The sequence below is a fragment of the Musa acuminata genome, chromosome BXJ2-9 (assembly GCF_036884655.1).
Source record: "Musa acuminata AAA Group cultivar baxijiao chromosome BXJ2-9, Cavendish_Baxijiao_AAA, whole genome shotgun sequence".
NCBI lineage: Eukaryota > Viridiplantae > Streptophyta > Magnoliopsida > Zingiberales > Musaceae > Musa > Musa acuminata.
In genome coordinates this window covers 5260411-5285451 of record NC_088346.1, presented here as the reverse complement: position 1 = coordinate 5285451, position 25041 = coordinate 5260411, and the positions used below count along the sequence as shown (strand labels likewise).

Here is a 25041-nt window from a genome sequence, read left to right as displayed (position 1 = left end):
GTCATTGTTCTCCGAATGGGAATATCTTAGTTTCGACGGTTCGATCGGGATCGGACGACAGGTGTCCGATCTCTCCGGGAGAATCGTTGGAGATTTGGCGAGTGGGTGAAGGATGGCGTGAGAATGACTTTTGGATTCCGATCCGACGGACCAGGGCGCTCGATGCCCCCGCGAAAGCGACGATCTCGCGGACCAATTGGGTCACCCGTAACGGATCGAACTTTAAATACGGTTTTATTTATTTCAGCATATACATAATTATAGACTAACATAGGAAGACACGAGCATAAAGAACATGTATAATATTCAAGCTTGGCATATCTTTCCTCGTAATATCTAATATATTTTTTGGGGTGGAAAATAAATAGGATATTGAGCAACAAAATATACATATCTTCATATTGTGGACCGCCACTTGCCCTCCAGTGATTCTATCAGCTGACGACCTTCAGACACCAAAGAAGAATTAAGATTGCTTAGCATCGCTCCACGTGACCCGTTGCAATTTACTACCTGTTCGCGCTCCGTGATTCGTGCACGGACGAGGTGCGCGATGACGACGACGCCGGCACGCCATGTCGGCCACCGCCCAGCGCCACGGCGGCCGACTCGACGTGCGCGATGAGGTAGTCGAAGATCTTCCTCCTCAGCCGCTCGATCGTCTCCGGTGGAACGCCGCCGTCCTCCGCCATCCCGTCGCCGCCCCTCTCCCCGACGCCGTCTAGCCAGTCGTTCACCCTCTTCAGCTGCGACAGCGTCCCCGCCACCAGGTCGCGGTCGCGTGGCCCGTCCGCGGCCGCCGCGTCGGCGTCCAAGAACCGCTCCACGAACCCTAGGAACCACCCCCTCGCCTCCCGCCTCAGCGCTCGCCCGACCGCCGCCACCTCCGCCACGCCTTGCCCGCTCATCCACTCTCGCGGCGGGGGGAGCGGCGGAGGCGCCCGGGGCTTCTGGATCGAAGCCGACGAGCGCTGCTTGATCTGAGAAACGGCGGTGGGGGCGGATGAAGTGGAGGAAGACGAGGGCTTTAAAGGGGATGCGGGTTTGCGCGGGGCTTCGAGGACCACCGAGACCGTTGTCCCCCGATGCTTCGAAGGAGAAGCGCCGGGGCCGTAGAGGGAGAAGGCGGAGAGGTCGGTGGCGATGGCGGTGTGGATCCAAGCAGCGGCGAGCTTCCGGTGGACCCCGGAGACGCGGAGAGCCTCCTCCATGGTCGGGTCACCACCCAGGGGGTCGGTCGGTGAGGTTACAGCGAGCTTGAAGAGGGAGTCAGCGACGAGGCCGGCGCGGGTGAGGGTACCGAATAGTGCCAAGAACTGCTCCACTGCCTGCTGCGGGTTGTCATCCTCCGCGGAGGATCGTAACTCGGCGTACATGCTGCTCAAAACAGGTAGACAATTAAACCATGAAAGAAGAGAGGAAAGAAATATTTTTTTGAATTATAATAAATACAAATATTCTGAAATAAAAAGGATCACATGATTCCAAAATGGGAAGCATTTGTTATTAATGGTTATGATTTGATTAATCTCACTTTCTCAATGTTGTTATCTATGATTCCTCTGCAAGTAGAGGTTGCTTGCTACTATACATATATTCACTTGTATTAGATATCAAGTTCCAAATGCCAAATGTCATAATAGTTACATATTAGTTGACATTTGGTACACAAAATTTGCCACACAATTCAAATCAGACTACAAATCCTGTACTGAAGATTTATTAATTGGAAACATTTGTTGCAAGTTATTGCATTGCTATGATTCTAAAGAGAGCATCTCATGAACATTTCATCTACTAAGAGAGAGAGAGAGAGAGAGAGAGAGAGAGAGATGCACATGACATGTGTGAGAGAAAAAAAGTAAATATGGGTTGGAGATCTGTCACTGACATTTTATTCTGACATAAGAATGTCTCCCTTCAATGTCATCCAACACAGTACTAAAGGAAAAATTCTATGGTTTTTGAAGCTTTATGATGACAAAATCTCATCAACAAGCCTTTGGGCAAATTTCTTGTGCCAGATTAGCACCAGAGGCATGGTAGTGCTATTTACTTCACATGAGTTTTAGCAATTCAATTAGTATTGGTTATGTATGTCCACAGGCCTTTTAGGATGTTCGACTTCTCTGACTACTCAAAAGACTGCATTTAGCCAACTACTAAACTTGGCTAGGAGCTTTCTAATTACTTTTGAATCAAGTGACCATTTTTATCTACCTTTGATTCTTTGCGGTTTAGCTTCCTAAATAGTAAATACTTTTCTAATAACTTCAGAGTTGACATGGTATCTCCACATACACTAATATTGATTTGTGATGTTATAATCAGAGTGGCTAAACAAATTTGATTCAGACTGTTATCACGTAAAAAGAAACAAGAAACAAGAGGCAGTAATGTCAGAGCATAGGTGGAGACTCAGTCCAATAATGCAGAGATTTGTCAGAGTCGGGATCTTACTGTGATCAACACAGTAGTAAGTTTGGTCAAGAAGGCCCACTGTTCAGAACAATCAAAGGTGTTCTTCATCTTCTCTACAAACTAAAAGGATCTTTCTCTTGAACATTGCACTGTCAGCATTAGTGGTATCATTTGGCATAAAAAAGTACCTACTCTACTTGATGTATATCAAACTATAATAGTCTTAATGAGTTTTGCTGGACTCAACAGGATTGCTCCGATTGGTGGGGGCATTACTTGTAATCATTTTCTGTCTCTCTTTGTAAAAAGAAAGGTTTTAGTGAGTTATGCCTATATCACGACATATTGTTTTGCTCTTCAATTACATTAAAGAAAGTTAAATCTGAGCTTCTGACTAGTATTTAATATGGAGAATAGCAGCATGTTCATGACACCCTTCTCTGCCATTCAGTTCATTGAATAACTCAAGAACAAATAGATAGATATTCACAGTTTCTGCTCAAAAAGGACAAACAATTAAAGAAAAGCATGACAATTCTGGCCAGAGAGATAAATAGTTTTTGGATTCTAATAAATCTAGGATTCTGAAAGAAAGGATTACATTACATATGCAGCTCATGCTGTCATATTAATTTTATAGAATAAAACATAGTCAATGATGTTATGTTAATCACATACATCTATACATTAATCCATAATCATCACCTTGACTTTTTTTTTTAATTGTGTGGTTTTTCATTTCAGAGTTCTTGATTTGTCCTACTTTTATGTAACAGATTTATGCACATTAATCACCTGCAATACATGATTGCCTTTTAGAATATTTGATGCTATCTACGATGATATGCATACAGGCCATGTTATGCCATGTGAAACCCAAATTGCAATGGGACATCTCTTAGGGGTAGACATTAACCTCCAAGAATATAGCAAAATTTGAAATTAGAGATGACTAGAAAGCCGAACAAATGATCGACAATTTATTGAGTCGCGAACTAATTTGAATTACTGTGATTGAAGCATAAACCAATTCTAAAAGCAAGTTCCATAGAGTTCAAGATACTAGGATAGATTATGCCCTATATTCATGGAAAGCCATGTACCTCATACACTGAATCAGGGTCTCTGCAGCAGAAGCTTCCTGCAAGGCCTCAATAGCAGCTCGTTGTGCAGCATCTCGATACTCCAGTACTTCCTAGAATGAGTACCACAAAGTTAACAGAGAAAACAAAGAACAAAAAGAAAAGATGCCAATAAAAGATCTAGATACACTTATGTGTCAAATTATATTTGTTTGATCAAAGAACCTAACCGTGAGCTAACATAGAAGAATATAATTGAATCGATGAACAAAGAAATGGAAAGAGATGCTTTTCTGCATGCTTGTACAAGATGACACAAACAATACCTTTCCAAGTTTTGCTAGAGAAGATGGAAGTGATGCCCAATAAACATTACTGGGGACAAACGTAGATGAGCTTCCAGGGGTTAGATTACATGAGGAAACTGAAGTGTTCTTTACAGCAGGCTGTTGCTTAATCGACTTATCATGATCTTCCAGATCAGCATCAACTTTGCCTTTCTTTCCAGTAGTCTGAACCTTGCTGTCCTCTTTATGTGACAGCCTCTCAGTTGTGAGGGTGTTTTTTCGGGGAGCCTGCAGCGCATAATGGAAAATTATAGATTTTCTGATACACTGCAGCATAGTTGCAATTACTTTTATTTATCATCTTTTTTATATTCCTTATGCGGATTGATAATTGGATAGAAATTGGTATTGACATAATCAGCTATTATGCTACATAATCAACCATTTATTCTAATGTCATCATCGCATTGATTTGTTTCATTACTCAATTTACTATTCTATGTGCAACCATGACTTCTTTGCATCCTCATAAATTCTTGCTCTTAAAGATAATAGTTCCATGGCAAGCCTAAGTACAAAAAAACTAGTGAAAAATCAGTATTTCCATAATGACATATAACATAGATGTTCAAAATGAAAAGGTACATCATGAATGTGCAATCGAAATTGTATCTGACAGTGCAAAAATAGAAGATGCTAATAACAACCCAAGAATGATGTTCTCATTTCAAAAGTTTTCAAAGAATTCTAATATCGATTAAGAAGGATCGACAAGACTATCAGCAAAATGCTGTTCCTAGATTTTGACATAGATATAAAGAAGCTAAATGAATTACGTAAAGCTAGCAGCTGCTAATTATCATGCATAAAGAAGATCTGAAGTATCGGCATCTTACAGAAATGCTTCGGGTTTCAGGTTTGATCTCTTTCTTTGTTGCCCTAGGAGTAGAATTATCCCTATCCTTTAACTCCATGTTCTCTTCCCAGCTCTTCCTCAGAACCTTTGATCCTGACTTGAAAGCTGGAACCAAATTTCCAATCAAAGTCCCAGCAGATGATTTCCTACCAGCTGTGGTTGCTTTTAAAACAGAAGCTGCCCTCCCCAACAATCCAAACCTCGAAGGTGAAGTCTTCTCTGGCACATTAACCTTTGCCTGCTGCTTAACTTCAGAGTGGAGCTTCTCGGACACAGGCGACGGGAAACAGTCCGATGGAGATGAAGGGACTGACCTCAGATTCAATGATCTTGACCTCACATGGTGGACTTCCTTCTTCTCCACATCGCTACTAGTCAATTGTTTTGACAGGGAAGAGCTCGACCGACCGAGTGACGACTTCTTCTTTTCCACCACCACAACTTTGGAACCGTCCTCCAATTTCCCAGACTTGTTCTTCTCCTTTGCAGATGGTGGATCATCATTTGCATTGCCACTAGAGCCGTGAGACACCTTTGATTTCTCGCTGCCAAGCAACCCCGAGGAACAAGTGGCCACAAGATCTTGAGGGTTGCCAACAAAAGGATGACGACCAGGGAGAGGCATGACACCTCTAAGAATGGGCACAGGGGAGGCTGCCTCGAGGCGGTCGACATGGATGAATTGGCCTAGTTGGATTTCATCACTCAAGATGAGGTCAACTTGCTCATCAGGTAAGGAGACAAAGGTAGCATGGGAGGAATCAGACACCCTGAGGTAGAATCCCTGGTTCGGATACAGCTCTCCACCGGCAAGAGCAGGGACAATGCTGACGACCTGGAGGACAGATGAGCAATGCTCGACGCCAACTTTCGCATCAGCGTTCATGTGCCGGAGGAGCTTGAGGAGAACACCAGGGACCAACACAGCAGCCATTTCACCTCCGATACAACCAAACTCCTGCAATCACATGCCCAAATTCCACCTTAGAATGGGAAGTTCAGCAGCTACGGTATCCAATCCGGGCAAAAAGGAGCCAATTTTGACAGGAGGAGCTCGATGAACAAGACCGTAAGGGAAAGAAGACGTTGACTATGAACAGATCAAGAGATTCCACAGAAACGCAGTTCGACCATGGAAACCGAGAGTTGGAAGCAGCAAATCAACAAAAGATCAAACCTTTGACCTTGGGTGTTTCATTTATAGTGCTCATGAGGACAGGATGACCAAAGAAAGACATACAACGAAAGAAAAAGTTGGCATTTTGCTTCCTTTCAAGCATTACGTGGTTCGTCTCCGATTTCAACAGGGGGAGAAAAACGAAACGATCGAAGTCAAACACCGTCACAACAAGCAGTACCCGATCAAAGCAAGTATTTTCACTCTACGGGCCGCCAAAAGGGAGGGCAAAGATTAACCTTTCAGCAAACCAGACGCCGAGGGCTCTCCGGCTTCATCGAAGGATGATGCTTCCGCTAATCAAATCAGAGCTCTGGAGACGGAGCAGGTGATGATTGCTCTGCCGCTGCTGCAGCGCTGGGGGTTACTCTGACAGTCCACCTGTTAGTCCTTGTTCGTGGATTCCTATCAGGAAAGAGGAGGGTGGGTCTTCGCTCTCCGGGTGAGAGGGAATGAATCGAGAACAGAAGCGATCAAATGGCAATAATTACAACGAGCGCGGTGTTGGCGTCGCACCGATGTTTGTAAGCTTATTATTACTCTCTCTGGTTGGGGCATTCAATCATTCAACTCATCCATAGTTACTGTGGCAATAAAATACCATACGATTTAGTTTTCCTGCATTAATCTAATACACTTATACATACATACATATATACATATATATATATATATAATATATATATATAAATAATATAGATTACTTGCTAATTATTGTTTCATAAATTCTTCATAAGTTCAACTTAGGATGTTATTAAATCTATATAATTCCATTTATAATTATATTCGAAGCTTCAATTATATGAATGTATAATATGTCAATGACCGAGATGTCTACATGAATAATAAAATAAAAATATTTTGTTATCTATGCATGAATGCCATATTTCCTTTCTTTATTTTTCCTCAATAATTTGCTTAAACTTTTTTTATTATTGATTTTTCACATGAGTTATACTTCTTATCATAGGTAGTGAAAACCATCTTGGATGCTCAAAATATCCCCATCCCCTCATTTAAAAGCTTTGTCTCATCCTTGACTAAGTTGGTATATATGGTTATTTTTGACCTACTCAAAAATTGACATGATCAATATCTTATTAGAGTAAATAATAACATTAGTATATACATTTATTAAAATAGTAAGGAAAGTGAATCATCATAGATTTTTATTTTTATTTTTATTTTTTTAAGAAGATGAGATTTGAGTCACAACTTTGCTCCATCGATGTTTTTTCCGATTAAACTAATCAACACATTTGGAAAAACATATCGGATCAATATTTTAGGCACTCAACCTTTCGATAAATGGGTTGACATATCATCATCGTATCAATATTTTAGGTATGAAAAATAAATCTAAATCGACCTCTAGATCAATGCATGATGGTTTAGATTTGAAATTAGCATTTCAAGTAGATCACAGCCAAAATATCAATAAATGATCAGCCATAAAATATTGCTTTCATTAATATGATTTGTTTCATAAGAGACTTATTAATATTCTTTAGGAGCTCATTATGGTGTTAAAAACATTAGAGATATTTTATGTTTTTATGTACAACTTTAACTCAACAAATTAATATCAACCATGGCCACAAGTGAGTAATCTAAGTTTTCGATATTGACATCTAATGAAAATGAAATATATGAAGTATTTTACTATTTGAAGATATATATACAAGATTAATAATGGAAATATGCTATTTTAAAATCTTAAGACATATATGGGTTCAAATATTTGGATTGATTAGTACATTATTGCACAAGTAATAAATTTCAAGTTTGACACCTTTTAATATAATGAAAACTTTTTTAGATTAAAAAAAAAAACCTTACAACAATATACATACACATCTAAATCACTCCAAAGAGAAAAAGAAAACAGAAAATTCCCAATGCTAAAACATTGCTCTTTGAATTCAAGAAATAATCATAGAATGGAAAGAAGAATAAAATGACCCCACCAATCATTTCTAGTTCACAAGAATCTGATCAGAGTTGGTTCAAGAAGATCCTTTAGCCTGCCACAATTGCTAGAATGTCCCTCTCAAACACTAACCCAAGAAAAGTTGTTGAGCATGGTGCTATCATAATAATAACTCCATGAAGATAAGGACACTGCAATATCAACACCAATTCTTCTTTACTATGTTGATGGAAACATAAAACACTAAATATGGATTACAAGACAACCATGTAGCAGTTGTGAGGTAGGGGTGAAACTTGCAGTTGCAAGATGTGGTGCAATTATTTATGACTGATTTTGGAGCTTTGTGCATGGTGATGCTGGCTCATTCATTCAATGAGAACTACTGCCAACACCTCCAATGGTGACTCCCCACCAAACCATCTTCTTTTTTGTTAGATAAAATGAGAGAAAAAAAAAAGTACATTTTGATCAAACATTTCTGTCATATAATCTTCACACATGACAAACATCAAGACTGCACCATTTTGGCAATTAAGTTTCACATTATTATGTGAGATTTTTTATTTAAATTCCCTCGAAAAAACCGGAAAGATTTTACTTAGATTAATGCCATATAATTGCACTTGAGGCTTGCCCAAACTATGCTGGCTGCATCCCCATCCTTCTTTTCATTCTCTAATACCAACCTAAGCAATGTTTAGTGAGCCTTAGAACCTGTATTATTATTTTGTTAGAATCTCACCACATGACAGAAGCTGTATGAAGACTCTCAAGTTTGACCATGGTCAACTAGACTTCAAAGATTTCCATTGAATACTGATAACAAGCATCTAAGTGCTATGCCACATATATGACACAAATTATATGCCCAAAGGCTCTGAAGACCCCCATCCTCGTTTAGGTGTTGTCCAAAACAAGGATGGGAAGCAACAACAACATTAGTCTGGGCTGCAAAAACAAAAGCATCTAACAATGCTTACACATGGTTTACTCGGGACAGCCCAGAACTCCAACAGTTTGCATTTGGGCAGCAACAACAGCTACTGTATGAGAGGGGAGGCTGGAGCACAAGAGGAACACTAAGCTCCCTCTTAAAAATGACACCACAACATTATTTTCAACAATGAGGATCACTACCAAACACCACTGCCCACCAAACAAAAGTATGGAATTATTGCTACTTATTAGCTTTCCGTTAGTTTAACGAATTATCATTTCTTACAAAAATGACTAGCATCTGTGTTTTCTGATGCATTATCATAAATACTGCACAGGATGCAACAAAAGGGAAACTAAATAGAGTTACTAGTAGGTACTGTAACAGATCAAGTTGGTCATTCCTTGCCTGCGTCTAACATGGGAGCAAATATAGATCATCCACCTGTCAGATCTACATTGGCATGGTTGTCCTCGGCAGGATTGAGTTGGCAAGCTCTTCATTTAACTTCACCGGAAGTGGTGGCATCTGCTTCATTATTTCAGGCATATCATTCAAACTGATAGCACAAGACAGCTCAAGTTAGAAGTTCTGTTCATTAAATTCTGTGTGTTATGGAGTAAAACATATAAGCCTGAGAGTAATTCAAGTATCCATCATAAATCTGAGAAATATCCTCGAGTATCTTATTGAACACATATCCATTATGGCTGCAGAAACAAACTTGAAGTATCTATTCTTCACCAGCTAGAAAGACAGAGTAATGAGCCAAATATTTCAGACAATACCAACTTGAAGTATCTGTCCCCAGCAATTCTTTTAATGAGACAATTTTGCTTTTATCATGGATGAGAGACAGTGGTCTAGTTCCTCTCACACTGAATGATATAAACATTTGACAAAAAATTGATGCTAAATTTGAGGTATCCCAAAAAGGGTTCCTACATGAAAAAAAAAAATCAATATAACCAAAAACAATCAGTACTAGTTGTATGACTACCTTGGAATTAATAAAATTTATAGATAAGTAATTCAATTAACTTGGAAAGATGATAGCATGTACAAAAAAATGATGCTGGCACCATAACGATGACAATCAAAGTTATGCATATGCATGTATATATATAATTACCAATTTACTGCAAAGGAAATGCACAATCCTCTACAACATAAACGATCATAAAGTCATGTATGTATAAAAGTTTAATAATGAAAGGCCGAGACTTGAAACTTGAAAACATACTCTTTCAAGATTGCAAGTATGTTGTCCCGCGTTTGGCAAAATAAATTGATGTTATCCTGCATCTGTAGAGTAAAAAAAATAATGTAGAGATTAATTTTGCAGCCGTCATTTTACTTTGGTTCATCATACACAACATTGTGCATGGAAACATCATGAGTGTAGACGCTTCCATATGAGTCAGAAAAGTTTGATCAAAAATTCCAATTAGAAAATAAGCTGCGTTCAGTGTTAGAAAGTTCACTTCCATCATGTTGACTACTTTAAATAACTTAATACACAGAAACTGAAACATGTATATGCTGATACCCTTAAGTTAGCGAAGTTTGCTGATATTTTAGTGAAGGCCTCTGAATTATTCTCAAGAAGCTCTCCTGTTTGACCACCAATTGCTGCAAAATAAAAATGACATCCGGTAAGGTCAAAATTAGAAATATCACATTCTTCATTAAGCAACTTGTAGCATGCACATGAAATTTATTTTATGCATTGGTTGATTCTAACCCACTGCTAGTTCTTGTGGTCAATTACTTATTCTTCTAGCATAAACATTTAAAAATATGAAAAGATGACTCTGTATACTGTCACAATAACTTGAACTGATGCAGTAAGTGTAGATAGCAATAAACCCAACCCTAAATCACCACAAAAGGTGGAATATGACACCGAATGTAACAGCCAAATGAAACAGAACCTGTATATGAAAAATCATCATCATCCACAGGAAGCATTGGCGGAGTATACAGAAGAACATTAGGTCGTGTCCCAAGGTGCGCTGATGATTTAGCAGAAGTTTCTGTAACTCTCTCCTGCAGAGGAAAGATAACTTCATTTGATCAACCTTTGAAAAAATAAATCAGTTAACACGTTCAGAAAGCAATTACACAGATAAATACCACATTCATTTATAGAAAGGGAACTATCGCATGCTATTAGCTGCAATCTTTAATAGATTGTATAAAACAAAAAATGCATACTCAAGAGATATCATACAACATACAGAATAATTCACTGTGGAATAGAACTGCTCAAAGTTAAACATCATTCCTAAACTACTATTTTCTTTACTACAAAATTGCTTCAAAAGTAATTTTTTATCATCCAAATAATCCATAATTTGACAGGTCCATATGTGACAGTAAAGATGATACAATCCAATGCATCAAATGGAAGCATTTGCAGTGTATTATTAATTTTGCTTGATAAAAAGGATATTTCTTTTAGAAATGAATCACTGGTAAAATTTCTAAAAGAGGTTAGCCAGTTATGTAATTAGAAGTGATGCCTGCTACTATTGTAACATGCCCAAAACTCCTTATGTCAAATGAGAAGTTGGTAAACTGACTAATTGCTTATAGAAAGAATCAAATACACCATTTGCTATTTACAATTTTAGGGTCAAATATATACGTATATCAAATGCATCATTTTTAAGCATCTGTAGGATTTAATCACACATATACATATTGGCCAAATATATACGGAGGCAGATTTAATCACACATATACATATTGGCCAAATACATTGTGTTTGAATCTAAAGAAGGCAAGCATCAAGTACTTCAAAGCTAAACTCCAAGCACATGCACACACATTTGCTTTCTACAATCAATCATAAATATGACAGCTAATGTAAGCCTAGTTATTTATAGACATGACTATGATTTGTGTCCAAAGAAAGAACTTCTGCTATACATCTAATGTTGGCCAGAACACAGTCTTCAACAGAACATGACATGATGAAAACTATATTTCTCAAGTATAAGCTAGGGAACATGCAATCCCTAGATTGTATGTGGTAAATATTTATGCACATATAAACCCCAATGGGACTAGTTTGGTTCAACCAAATCCACAATATAAAGCTTTGTATGCACTTTGAAATTTCTGAGAATTTCTATGTTAATATTGTTAAAGTTGGTATTTGTTAAAATAAAAGCAACATCATAATCATTGCATATATAGGAAAATAAGCTGTTAAATCAAAATCCACAGACTAGATATTCACACAAAGTATTTCATACATACTAGAAATAGGTTGGTGCAGAACATCCAGTTATGAGACAATATCTGCAGCTGTTGACCAAATCACTGGACACCATTTTCAGTAATATTTATTATTTTGATCATTGCATTTCCTAGTCATCTAACACTTTGATGTGACCCTAACTGACTCAGCAGAAACTAATAAATAACTCCAGTCACATTCTAGTCCAGCAAATCTAACCTTCAGACAAGCCAGCAAATCTGCATACTCCTCTCAGCCTATCCATTTTTCCTTTCCTATGTTCTCGCTTTGACACATAATCATCACTAGCATGTCCTCCTACCTTACCTTGTTCTTTCATCTATGAAGTCTTTCATATACTAAAATGAGGTTCACACCACAGCACAGACGTCCATCAGTAGATTCCCAACTTTTTAGCCATGTGACTCCAGAGCACAATCCTTGATGCAGATTCCCCACCTGCTGCCCAAAGCCATGTGACTACCCACTTTCTATCTCATCTTTCACTTATGAATCATTATTATCCTCCATAAAATCATGTGGATCAGTCTCAATTAGATTCCTTCAATTAGATTCCTGCCGGATTAGGTCAGAATTCCATGATCGTTTTAAATACCAACAATGTAAGCCTGAATAGTGCAGGCCAACCAAAACATATCTTAAATTGAGCAGATCTCAAGCTGATTCTCCAGTGAACATTATAAATATTCAAACTAAGGCATCATTAAGAAAAGAATGTGCCATCTAAAAAATAATTGAGCAAAGAAAAAGTGGAATTAGTGGATTTTGAGAATTAGAACGGACAAAAATCACTGAATTGGATGGTTAAATCAGAATTCTTCCGAAATAAAATAAAACAAAAATCCAAAAAAGGAAACAAAAAAAATCAAAAAGAACATCTGACATACGAAACAAAAAGGAATCTGAATTATAGAGTAAACAAAAAGGTAATGCATATAAAACATTATTATCACCACAAGATTATAACAAAAAAAAAAACTGGATTCACATATTAGTGGAACATTATCCATTTTCTTTAGCAGAAACTAGCAAGTCTAGGTAATTAAGTATTGGTAACTTCAAATATAAGAAACCATAAAACATTCCAAAATCATGTTTGATAACAAAACAGAAACTAAAAAAAAGAAAAAACAAGACAGTGACTGGGAAAAAATAATTATCCAACAGATGAAATGCCTACTGAATCAATCAGACATTTAGTAGCTAAACCATAGATAGAGAATGCACACCTAGATACAAGCAATGGCTTACCTTCTTATCTTTACTTTTCCTTGTCAAGTTATGGTCCTCTTTCCTTCTCTTACTGTTCTCCTTTTTCTGGAAGAGAAAATAAAACTTGTTCAAGCAGAAAAAAACTTCATTTACATAAATGAAGATAAAATCCAAAAACAAGTAGGTAATATATAAAGTAGGCAAACAGATTGAATGCCCATGGTGATCTTGTTTTACTACCATAAGAACATATCATAGAACATGTACTCAATGATGATATGATGCACATAGGGACATTTATAACAACAGCAAATGTCAACTTTAGCCAAAAAATCTCATCAGAGTGTAATTTTTAGCATTCTTAAAGTACAATGATTTCAAATTGTAACAGATGATTAAGAACAATTTTTTAATCAAAATTGTTTTCTGATACTAGCAAGATCTATCATTTTCTATCATCATAAAGAAAACAAAACAAAGAATGCAGAAGCTGCTCTGCTTTGATCTATGCTTATGTATTCTGGTAGCTGAACATCAGCATGGGGTTTGTTGTAATCTTGAGCACATGCTGATACTTCTCGATAACACAGAGCTTACACTGGTTGGTGTGCACTACATGCCACAGTGTTTCAACAAATTAACAGTACAGTCTAAAAAAATTGAAAAATCTTGGTTTAAATGGTACTTATTAAAAAAATACAATTAGTTCTAGGTCTAATGAGCCCAATAGTATTGCTGTAAATAAAATAGCAATGCATAATTCTTTGATTTCATTAACAGATGGTTCAAAATTAACAGAGTTTTATGGAAAAAGTGTAAATTATTCTGTTTTCATAAGTTGTAAAATGGTAGATTTACAAATAGATAATGAGAATGGTAAACAACACTCTCTAGACACAGAATTAGATCCCCTGCCTTTAATTAAGTACATACAGTGTGAAGCAGTAAGCAGGGTAATATATATGCTTAGCACAAGTACTCATGAGATGGTACTTATCTGGTATATACTATGCCAATAGCCATAATCTGCAAGAGGCATTGAAATCCTTGCAAGAAAATTCCAAGCAAAACTTGTTTTCCACTCTGATTTTTAACTACTATTTTCTTGTCACTGCTTACTATTGTCACCCTCGGTAATGAACAAAGAAGTGAACTGCATTTGTGCTGACAAAAACCACTCAGTTTAAAGCTCTCAGTTTTTCAAACAAGGTAAAATGCCTATCCTAGTCACTTATGCAATATAAATCTGTCATAATAGACTCAAATTGTCCCTCCATGCCAAAGCCTGTTCCACATGGCTCTCTCCTTGAACCACAAAAATTACCCCAATAAACAAAATGTAAAGGAAAGGTCTGGTTGTTTGCAAAGTGCTTCCTACATGACCAGCATAAAATTCTTAATATAAAGAACCATGTTGACAGGGCATGTTCACTGTTGCAAACATATTAAAACAGCATATGTTGTTAGTAAAATAACGAAGCATTCTGCCAAGTAACAAATTGTCAAACTTACCGTCAGCCATCTGCACCGTAAGGCCACATCACGGACTGTCTTGTCCCGTAACTGAGTGGCAATTTTTGCATAACGCACTATGATTGATTCAGATGCATATCTACAATCCAAGCAATCACCAAACTCGAATTAATAAAAGAAAAGTTTGTATAAAAACTCACGCATACATTAGTTTCTAACAAAGAGAAAGAGATCATATAACAAAATAATTCACTATACTATGATGAGAAAGGAGTAAAGAAACACGCTCGAAGACATATCTTAGACCAGATGCAACAATGATCAAGAGGTTTCTATTTATTAATCAACTTGGAGTTGCTTCTTGCTCTTAACACCATTGTCATTATCATTTTTTCTTGCATAAAAGTTTAAAGAAAGTTTGTTTTGAACCAATATATACTATATGATAAGTTCAGAATGTGTCACCTATGATGAAAGGTAGGTCAAATTATGGTATATTATACTAACACAAGACTTAAACAATCAGGACCACAAGTAGATCCAGCATTGACATGTGATGCATAGATGAACTTATATCTTTGTTAATTTTTGCTCTTAGAACATATGTTCCTCGGCTAATCCATCTTTTTACTTACTGGTTTATCAGAAGAATTATAAGCTTCTACTGATTATATACTTGGTTCATGGTACAGATATTTTTATAGCAGGGTTATATCTAAGAATTGTCACACAATAACTTGTGACAAAATCTTATCTCAAAAGATCAACAGCGAGTTCATCTAGGTATAACAATTATTATTTAGGCCTTAAACTTTTCATCCACTCCATCCTATTTCTTAAAACATTTCAAAGTCCACGTCCTTGCTGCCTCACACCATGCACATGCAGCACCGTAAACAGAGCTGCTTTCTCTTCAGCATCGCATCAATTCCTGTGGTCATACGCGTTAAGAATTGTTCACATAACTCAGTCACCTCATCATAACTCCTCCATTTTTAAGGAAGCTCATGGTTTACTATGTCATGAGAAAAAGAAAACCTGTTGCAGATGTCTTTAAGTGGACAGACGTGTTCAGTAAATCCACGTGCTCCCATCACTTGGCATCTAAAACGATAATTTTTTTCCCATATATACCACAAAATAAGATGACGCAAATCTCTAACTTTATTCGAGCAGAAAGGCCACATGAAGTTCATAAATGTAACATCTAAAGGACATTAATCTAAAAAAAAAATTCTTATCATGAATAGAACAATTTAATCCGGAAATGCTCCAAACGGCTAATATAGCATTAAGAGCCAAACAAATTGAACATGAGCAGAACTTGTCACAAGGAAAGTAAAGAAGAAGTCCTTTCAAGAGCCAAGAGGAATAAAGTTCCTCCACAACGGAGGAATTAGAGTTCAAGCTACGTACTTGCTAAGCCCTTCTTCCAAGATGACCTGCTCCTCCGAGGACCACTCGATCGACAGCCCCGGGTCATGCTTCAGCGCCTGCGCGGGCCCTGCTACTGCCGCCCCCGCCGCCATGGTGCCATTGCTAGGGTTTCCGGGAACCGACGCGCCACCACCTCCGCCACCGCCGCCGGCGCCGCTTCCAGGTAAGGGACCGCCGTTGGCTCCATCCGGGTTCCCCGACGGGTTTGCGCTGGCTCCCATCAGCCAAAAGACCTCTCGAAAATCCCCTCCGTTTCTCAAAAACTCCCGCTGGTTCCGGCCAATTCGAACATTGTTCCCGCCCTATGGATCGAAGGGGGACGAAGTCAGGGACCTGGCCACGAATCCGTTGAGAGGACGGAGGCGTCGTCGACGAAACAACTGTTGGATGGAAAGGAAGAGGAAGATGGATAAAAATCGCGCTTTTGGGACGGACCTTTGGCTCCGCTGGGTTTGCTCGGTCCGGTCTTCAGAATTGGAAGGAGCAAATTCTAAGGTTGGATTTAAACTCTTCTTGTCTGTAATTATAATTTTGTTTCTTTCGGTAGCCGCCGATGAGACGGAGATATTATTAATTTCTTCCCACTCTTTTAACCGAGGATAGAAAATAGAAATAGCTAGGCGTTGGTCCAACCGGGACCCGCCTCTTGCTCCAATCACATGGTAGGTAGACCGGGAGGCATACCCAAGGGTTTGCTTGTTTCTCGATCAGGTTGGTAGACGAATGTCGTGTCTTAATATTAGGATGAGATGATGTGCTTACAGAAAACTTCACTTACCGGCTTGGCAGGTACCCGCCCAACGACCCGCCTTATGAATAGAGATCCAGCGTTTCCCGTTGGCACCAAGTTACCGGGAATGACCTAATCCGTCTCGGTTTTTTTTGTCATGGCGCGAGCTCGTGACAACTCCCGTGGGATGGGGGATTGGATAAGGCATTAATTATGCTTCGAGTGTCCAAATCCATATCCTCGAGTGTGGGAGACACAACATCTTCCTTCCTTTTTTATTTTAGTTAACTTATTCCACGCCTGCGTGCGTGCATATGTTATTTCTTTGCATAAACACATCTGGCAAGGATTCCATGTGTCACTCGAACCACGAGGCAGGCTCGCAATAGATAGAACACACCGACCCAAAGGAGCAATTGAAAGAACGAGATTGCAGGCAGAATAAAAAGAGTTTAAAGGGCAAAAGAATCGACAAGAGAACACTTGTTGTACTTCTTTGCCAACTAGAACGATCCAAATTTCTGGATGAAGAATATCCTGCATTAAACATCCTGATGTGAACTGGAAATGGCCTGTTTGCTTGAACAATATATACTAGGCCCTATAAGTGATAGGAATTTAGATGGTGGAAGATGCATGAAGAAATTGATTAGTGATAGAACACGAACTACAACTGACACCTAAAAAGCTAAAATTTCTTTTAGTGAGGTCATTGTAATATGTAAAACTTCTTTCGCCAGCACTGAATTAGTGACAGATAATTACATTAAAAAAAGGTGATTGTTATCCACCGTTCATCAGTAATCCTGCGGTGTAGTCAAGACTGATATCAGCAAAGGATTTATGCTCTGACTGCTTGAAGTCAACATCTAATGCTTTCAAGTATTTGGGTCAAATCAGAAGAATCTGTACAGATATGCTGTAAATAGAAAAAAGTTTGTGAGTGCGTAATTCAAATGACGAACACTAAAATAAACTAAAAAAACATACTGCAAGAAGGTCAAACTCAACCAACAGTTCAGGAGGAGACATTGGAGCTAATTTGACAAGCAGTACACCACAAGGCTTGGAAGAAGAATTCTATGTCTCTTGATATTCAAATTGCAAACCTCGAGAAACTCGGAGAGAACAAAGGCTGGTAGGTGCTACAATATAAGTGGAAAAGATGATTTATTGTTTATGGACTCATTAGCAGGTCAAACAAGAGACAGGATTTCTCCTAAAAGCCTGTTTCCATGCAAGGTAAGAGGTGAGAAAAACTTCCAACTGAAGAACCTTTTCATGAAAATTAATTTGCCTGGCTAGTGAGAAAGGAAATTAAATTTTCTTTTCTCTTTTCCCTTTCTTGTGTTAGCAATGTTAGAAAAACTTAAACACTATTTTTTAAAAGATATGTTGAAAAGTTATAAAAGTGAAGATTTTTTTATCAATTCTGGGAAAAAAAATGTAAATTTTCCAAGAAAACTGAACCAAGATTTCTATATATTTTATTTTCCAATTAAACAGACATGAATAAGAAAAGTTATCCATAAATGGCAAATTTCTGTGAGATTCTCCTTACAACCTCACACCCTCACACCCTGGATATTATCCGATGTCCCAGAGAACTTCATGAAAACCAACTTCTAGATATTTCAAACATGAAATTTGTCAGACTAAATTCTCCTTTGCTCACGAGTCTAATGGATATTTTACAGATTTCTAAAATGTCATAAAAATTGGAGAGTTAAAAAGTCAATGATGCTAGGTAATACCTACATGTATCCTCAAAACAAAAGTTTACCAAGGTAGAAATATTCAAGACATTTAACTTAGAAGATAAAAACGTAACTTACCTTGTGCAACACGGCATAACGCATTCCAACTGAATCTTTGAAATGTTGGACAATGCCTCCAGCTCAAGTTCCACAATGTAGGAACTACAAAATGTCTGTACTGAAACCAAAAAATCCTTTAAAAGCAGGTTGGGCTCCATTTCCAGGATGTGTGAATAGCACAGTGGCAGTGCATCCATTTGTGGATTTGCTTTTCATTGCTCCAAACGTCCTGAACTTGTTTTCTTTATCAACTGTATCCAACACAAGGCAAAGGTTTCAAGATATACTTTTTATGGAATGTCGAAGAAGAATTTTCCAAAGAAGCGATAATTGCTGGAAGAATCAAATACTTAGAGGGTCTAATGAAGCGAAGGCAATAACAATTTAGCAGTAAAAATGGAAACAATTTTCATAATCAATAAGCTAAAAATTTTACCTTGTAAAAATACTTCTTCCTTACTTTGATTGCCATACGTATGCATCTTTTCACATTGATTTTCAGCTTGTTGTCATTAAACATCTGTAATAGACAAGAGAAGCGGATAAGGATATACCATTTGCAAGAGAAACAGGCATTCAAGTCTCTCAGATTTCACATGTGCACATCAGATTAACATCAAATATAGCACATTTCAAGCTAGTTAAGCCAAGTAGTTTAATGGCACACAATACTATACTGAAAATGAATGAACTTAATAGACTTGAAAACAATACCTGTAAAAATACTAGTCTTGGATAATTTTTTTTTAATATAAAGCTCATCAAGGTAAAAAATCCAAGCCAATGTGTACAATTAGATAACAAAATAGCAATTAAACAAATAAAAACATGCACATATTTTCTTCATAAGAAATTAAATAGCATGTTCAAGGTCCACCGATCTCCAAAATATAGACAATTAAATGAAAAGGACATGCCTTTATCACATCATCAATCGAGTGTGTTTCTCTCATAATCTTTTGGCGGTTGATGATAAGAATAGCAGCTACACAGAAGACTGGCAATCCATCACTGTTGTTTCTTGTTGATACAGACATGCTGCAAGGCTGCAGCTGATCATTCTCTGCCCAGCAATTCGCACTAGACAGACCACAAAATGGACGGACTGAAATCGGTCTTGCCCCATTGCTATACTGTGCAAAAGATTCACCACTACTGCATCGGGATCGTGCCTTCAGTTTTTTTTTACTGCATTCTGTCTCATCTGATCTCATCTGTCCCCTCGAACTTTCTCTGAGTTGAACAAATAATGGTTTAAGACAAATTTTCTCTAATTGCTGACATAGAGATTCATCAAAATCAGCAGCCCACATCATCTGGGAAAAAAAATCAACAATTATAGTATGGAACAGATAAAAAGTTATGTGACATGATTAATCAACTACATGGAAGGATCTACATCTTTAAGGTACAAACCTCCCACATACGAAGTGCCTCATCAAAAGAAAGTTCCCGACGAAAAAGAACCAGCAACATTCGAAAAGCAAAATGAAGACTTTCAGCACCTATGAGTCTAAGATGTCCAAAAATTTCTGCATCTATTAGTTCCAAGATCTTCCATAATGTCTGTAATTGTTTCATGACTCCAGTTGGCCCTTCCATCTGAAAATTTTCACGCTGAAACAATATGTGACAGATGTTATAATTGCTGATATATTGAAAAGACAAATAAATTAAGAGACGGTGGATCAGATAAGTGCAAGATTACCATTCTTCGGAGAAGCATCTCAAAGCACCAAAAAGCATCAGCATTGTCCTCATAAAGTACAACAAAGGGAGAAAGCAAATCACTCATTCCTGATGTCAATCATCCAAAATTTATGTAAGTTAAAGTGAATCACAAATTTAAATGGTTGAATTTGCAATAACTCGAATATATGATACAAGCAAAACCTCAAGATGTGAAGACTCAGAAACAACCTTGGCAGTACCCAGTGGCTGGATCAACCCATGCATAGACAGCAAGAATATCTGACATTCTGGCCATATTTTTTGAGTCCCCATAAAACTCAAGATGACTATCTGTCCTCACAACATCGACAACTACAAAACCAATGATTCTCAGCTGACAGAAATAGAACAAAATAAATCATGTAGGACAAAATAATAATGCAAGATTTCTTGAAAATTCATCGTAGAAATGTTCTTGTAAATTTGTTGCAGAAATATTAAGTTACCAATTCGATGGAGTGTCCATAGCCACTCAGAAACTCTATCTTCCTTAGTGACCAATCCATTTGTCGTTGTCTTGTCTACCATAGCTGCCTCTGGAATGTCTGATATCCGCAACCCATTGACAACATCCTTTTCTAACATCTTTTCTTTTGTCCCTTCAAGACACTTTTGAGAATCTGAATTAAAGTAAGAAACATTGTTGCTCGCAGACGGAAAATCTGATTCTGTAGTCGGATCCACATTGTTGTTAATTTGGAAGCTATACATGCGTTGAACCTTCGACGCTGTACCTTCAGAAACAGAAGTACCATTACCATGCTTCTTACTTTCTCTCTTATCATCACCATTTTTCTGAAATAAATTAGTTACGGGAAGCGGAGGAAAATCAAAAAGACTCTCGCTGTCATACTGTGGTTCATTAATTTCACTCTCTGAGTTTCTTGAACCATAATTAAAAGCAGCGCTATCAGTGCTCATCCTGGCGCTGGCTAAATCAGTTGAATTATCAGAGCTCTTCTTTTGATACAAATATGTTGTATCAATATCCATATCAGTATATGTATCCAGCTTATCAGCAGCATCATGAGAAGCATACTCACTTGTAGTCACTGCTTTCCCATTAACATTATCTTTAGATAGAGTCCTTACATCCATGACTCTGGACCCAACAACATAGGCAAGGTTACCAGTACCAATGCTTGAGTGCATCATTTGGCATTGCTTGATTAAATCTGCATAGCGTTCCCTGCATTACATATAATACATAAAGCCAAGCCTGATTATCAACCCTGGAAAGAGCTTAGCATGCTAGATGATTAAATAAAGCATTCTAATGATATTAATCCAAAAAATTAAGGGGCATGATAAATTATTTATGGAATGCTAAGCTTAAAGCAAACGATAGTTTCTTGTTTACTAATTCATATAGAACACATGTAGTCTACACTGGTTAGGGTGATGGCTGTTAAGAGTATCTTTAGCATCAGAAAGACAAAAGAGATTAATTTACCAACATGTATTGTGATCCAACATCATGTCTGCTTAATAATGATAACTAAGATTCGTCAAGAATAAAAAGAGGAGCCTGATGTTAAGAAAGTTCTCGAAACAGCATTCATGGACTTTTGCGTCGACTGCCAGAAGCAATGCAGTATGCGCATCCACACATGCACAAGTCAGGTACTTTATCAAAATCTGCAAATATATTATCCTATTATCAAAACAAAGGAAAAAAAAGTTGGTCCTTTTATGATTATAAGGTTTCTTATGAACTTGATTTCCACATTTTCACATTTTCAAAAGTCAAAATAATGCAATGTGAATATAGTATTATTCCTTTATAATTAATCTTCTTCTACATGTCCACATATCTCGGTTTTGTCTCCCTACTAAATTGTGTACTTGGATGCATTGGATGGTTTGTGGATTGAGTAGCTATAATAACTGAACATAATAGTTTCAATACTACCCAAGAAGTAATAAGTACTTGGGCATAAATTTGCAAACTTCCTATTTTGCAACCAAAATGTTGTCCTACTTTTGCATCAGTTACATCAGGTAACCCTTTGAATGTCACTGGTGTAAAATGAAATGCTATTTGTGTTATTCAATCATCTTTTTCTCAACTCACAAACTACAAAGGTAAAATAGTAGTACTTGATACAGATGAGGAAACTGTATCCAGAACAAGATTACAGTAGCAATGTTTACTCTTACAGAACATGCAAGACCAATTATGAACTCGGTTTAAAATTTCACAGTTATACTTTTATAATTTAATTCACAACAAAATGATCAAACAGACACATGTTAGTAAAGGTGAAGATGGAAATGATACCTTCGGGCCATCCTTAATTGCCTCCGACATTCAGCAGTACTGCTCAAAGCATAACAACCAAGTAGAAATTCCCAGACTTCTGCCCTTATTGATGCATCTACACCCTGTTTTTCACAAAGGAAAAATAAAAGAAATTGGTCTTTGTGATTTATCAGCACAGGATGATAAAAATATAAAAGCACATATCACTATGCTTTATCAGCAATGAGTCACTTCATATCATGCATGAAATGTGCATAGGCTAGCAAACAAACAATCATAAAAAAATATCTCATATCCTCTCAAGGGGATTTTTGCTTGCAAATTTGATTCTAATGGATTGTAATGTGCTATAATATCTTACAGTTAAATAACAGTAAACATGATGCCAACAAATGTGAAGAATTAGGACCCAAACATTCAAAACTAAGGACACAGACACTTTGAAAGATATGATAAGTGCCAAAGAACTTACCCCTACGACAATCAATTTAAGTGCTTTTTGAAAACCTATAATCTTCCCATCGCTGGCAAAATTTGATTGCCACTTTTCTGGCTTGAGCATTTTATTTCTCTGCTTCATAAGAAACTAGATGAGAAATAAGAAAAGAAAGTGAATACAGATTATATAAGTGACATATACATGCTTGTATTGTATGAATTACAAACAGATGCATGCAATGAATAATAAGCAGATCATTAGTTAAACATGACCTTCCAAAAATGTCAAAGTGAATGACAGGGCTGCAACTATAAATCTTATATAATTGTAAGAAAAAAATAATAATTTAATGTTTTTAAGCAATATGATAAGACAAGATATCATAACAAGAGCAAGTAGAAATCTCCACATAATAGAATTGACATAGCATTTTGCGTTAGATAAAAGCATTCCCTAATAAGTACTGCAGCGAAAATATTGTTGGTGGCTGAAAGCCTGAAACCATGTAACATAAAGTGTAAGATGAATAGTCTCAAAAAGAATAATGTTCGCGAACCATAAAAGAAAAATATGTTTGCACTAAAATACTTAAGAAAATAGAAAAAAAAATCAGAAAGTCCAGAAAGAGCCTTAAAATAATTAACTCAGCCCATCTACAAAGAAGATTCAGCAGAAGTTGAACATAAAAAACTGACTAATGATGACCCAAACTTAAAATCTTGTTTAAAAGATAGAGGTATACTCCCATTACAAGCATTTTATCAGGAAATTCTTTTAAGATACTAACATAAATAAAGGTGTAAGCAAGAAAAAAAAACATAACTAATAATTGTAACTATAATGATACAGTATCAAGCATCATTACTCAAAATGATAATAGTGCTAATCTACTTTTTGAGCCAAATTATGTTCCCCTCTAATAATGTCTACTTAAACCTATCAAAAGCCAGCTTAGGGGAAAAAATGAGGCCTTGAGGGTCTTGCAGCCACCTAAACCCCATCCAAGCCCTTGGGTGATCGCCTGGCTTGAAAACCAGAAAAACACCAAGTGTATAAGCCATGGAGATAGAGAGAATATGCAGCTGCCAATGACAACCTTGCAATGCATAAGATTACCACTGAACCACCAAAGGCTTATCGGAAACACCATCCGCATTTCAACAGCAAGCGAAACAATTAGAGAGCCAGAATTAAGGTACCAAGAAAGCTCCAGTTAGACCAACCTTGGCAGACGAGTGATACCGGCATGGTTCTCCAATCTCTCTTACTATAGAGCTAACTCGGTGAAGGTTCACCATACCAGCCCTGCCACACATCCATCCTGTATCCTCTCCGTCATCAGACATCATCTATTCTTAACCTTCTTCACCCCGTCCTCTCCTCCTCATTCCCTGCATCCATAAGCAAAACTCATTACATTCCATATCCAAACAACCAGAAATAAATCTTCAGTCAGAATCATCATTCAACAGACCGATCCAAGCCCCCAGATCGAAACCAAAAAAAACCTATACGAGCAACAAAGATCCATGATTCCAACCCTGTAGTAATTGAGTTATGAGCAAAATCAAATCGAATAAGAAAGCGACAAGAAATCCAACCGACAGCACCACGCGCCAGATCGAAACGCAGATCGATCGGAAGAGCGCGACGAGAGCAAAAGATTGATGGGGTGTAGAAGACTATCGGGTGGCGGACGCACCTGGCAAGGGCGGAGATCGGGAGACTCGGGTACGCCGACGAGCGATCGGAGGGCTCCGACACCATGGAGAGATGCGGTTTCCCTTCCCCCTTGGCTTCTGCGTTGTCGTCTTCTAATTGTGAGAGAGAGAGAGAGAGAGAGAGAGAGAGAGAGAGATGGGGGGTTGGATTTGGGAGACTCCACGGGAGTAAGAAACTGTTTGAGGTGGTTGGTTTT

General features: G+C 37.6%; 3 protein-coding genes and 1 long non-coding RNA gene across 9 annotated transcripts; 1 reads left to right on the top strand and 3 right to left on the bottom strand.

Moving 5' to 3' along the window:
• Window positions 1-287: 287 nt before the first annotated feature.
• LOC135622752 (uncharacterized) lies at window positions 288-6279 on the bottom strand. 2 transcript variants are annotated; one of them, XM_065124886.1, is made up of 5 exons: window positions 6123-6279; window positions 4687-5664; window positions 3830-4078; window positions 3525-3616; window positions 288-1377 (listed from the first exon to the last, which is right to left on the bottom strand). In XM_065124886.1, exons 2-5 carry the CDS (start codon window positions 5638-5640, stop codon window positions 510-512), a joined length of 2163 nt encoding a protein of 720 aa, XP_064980958.1. In that variant the 5' UTR covers window positions 5641-5664; window positions 6123-6279; the 3' UTR covers window positions 288-509. The 2 variants fall into 2 exon arrangements, with proteins under 2 accessions (XP_064980958.1, XP_064980959.1); XM_065124887.1 differs by lacking the exon at window positions 6123-6279 and having other exon boundaries at window positions 4687-5678.
• On the top strand, window positions 1251-2777 carry LOC135622754 (uncharacterized). Its single transcript, XR_010491159.1, has 2 exons — window positions 1251-1390; window positions 2332-2777. It is a non-coding gene; the product is annotated as an uncharacterized LOC135622754 (long non-coding RNA).
• Window positions 6280-8980: 2701 nt separating the features above from the next.
• Window positions 8981-16688, bottom strand: LOC103997473 (uncharacterized). 4 transcript variants are annotated; one of them, XM_065124878.1, is made up of 8 exons: window positions 16579-16688; window positions 16123-16476; window positions 14746-14845; window positions 13273-13338; window positions 10688-10802; window positions 10303-10385; window positions 9997-10058; window positions 9322-9694 (listed from the first exon to the last, which is right to left on the bottom strand). In XM_065124878.1, exons 2-8 carry the CDS (start codon window positions 16362-16364, stop codon window positions 9487-9489), a joined length of 876 nt encoding a protein of 291 aa, XP_064980950.1. In that variant the 5' UTR covers window positions 16365-16476; window positions 16579-16688; the 3' UTR covers window positions 9322-9486. The 4 variants fall into 4 exon arrangements, with proteins under 4 accessions (XP_009416980.2, XP_064980950.1, XP_064980951.1 ...); XM_065124879.1 differs by having other exon boundaries at window positions 16123-16445; window positions 16579-16667; XM_009418705.3 differs by lacking the exon at window positions 9322-9694 and adding an exon at window positions 8981-9312 and having other exon boundaries at window positions 16123-16631.
• An 818-nt stretch (window positions 16689-17506) lies between these two features.
• On the bottom strand, window positions 17507-24996 carry LOC103997474 (uncharacterized). 2 transcript variants are annotated; one of them, XM_009418706.3, is made up of 12 exons: window positions 24826-24996; window positions 24347-24514; window positions 23157-23270; window positions 22703-22806; window positions 20868-21610; window positions 20611-20733; window positions 20399-20487; window positions 20107-20307; window positions 19608-20006; window positions 19127-19210; window positions 18709-18941; window positions 17507-17792 (listed from the first exon to the last, which is right to left on the bottom strand). In XM_009418706.3, the coding sequence occupies exons 2-11, from the start codon at window positions 24470-24472 to the stop codon at window positions 18903-18905; spliced, it is 2022 nt and encodes a 673-aa protein (XP_009416981.2). In that variant the 5' UTR covers window positions 24473-24514; window positions 24826-24996; the 3' UTR covers window positions 17507-17792; window positions 18709-18902. The 2 variants fall into 2 exon arrangements, with proteins under 2 accessions (XP_009416981.2, XP_009416982.2); XM_009418707.3 differs by having other exon boundaries at window positions 17548-17792; window positions 23157-23255; window positions 24826-24994.
• Between the last annotated feature and the right edge of the window lie 45 nt (window positions 24997-25041).

Excerpts from the sequence above, each read along its gene's own strand:
- LOC135622752 (XM_065124886.1), bottom strand. The coding sequence starts at position 5,640 with ATGGCTGCTGTGTTGGTCCCTGGTGTTCTCCTCAAGCTCCTCCGGCAC. Across the intron at positions 3,617-3,829 it reads CTCTAGCAAAACTTGGAAAG|GAAGTACTGGAGTATCGAGA; the intron begins GTATTGTTTGTG and ends TACTCATTCTAG. Across the intron at positions 1,378-3,524 it reads ACCCTGATTCAGTGTATGAG|CATGTACGCCGAGTTACGAT; the intron begins GTACATGGCTTT and ends TGTTTTGAGCAG.
- LOC103997473 (XM_065124878.1), bottom strand. The coding sequence starts at position 16,364 with ATGGGAGCCAGCGCAAACCCGTCGGGGAACCCGGATGGAGCCAACGGC. Across the intron at positions 13,339-14,745 it reads TACGGTGCAGATGGCTGACG|AAAAAGGAGAACAGTAAGAG; the intron begins GTAAGTTTGACA and ends TTTCTCTTCCAG. Across the intron at positions 10,386-10,687 it reads TGATGATTTTTCATATACAG|CAATTGGTGGTCAAACAGGA; the intron begins GTTCTGTTTCAT and ends TTTATTTTGCAG.
- LOC103997474 (XM_009418706.3), bottom strand. The coding sequence starts at position 24,472 with ATGATGTCTGATGACGGAGAGGATACAGGATGGATGTGTGGCAGGGCT. Across the intron at positions 22,807-23,156 it reads TTAAATTGATTGTCGTAGGG|GGTGTAGATGCATCAATAAG; the intron begins GTAAGTTCTTTG and ends TGTGAAAAACAG. Across the intron at positions 19,211-19,607 it reads CGATTGATGATGTGATAAAG|ATGTTTAATGACAACAAGCT; the intron begins GCATGTCCTTTT and ends TGTCTATTACAG.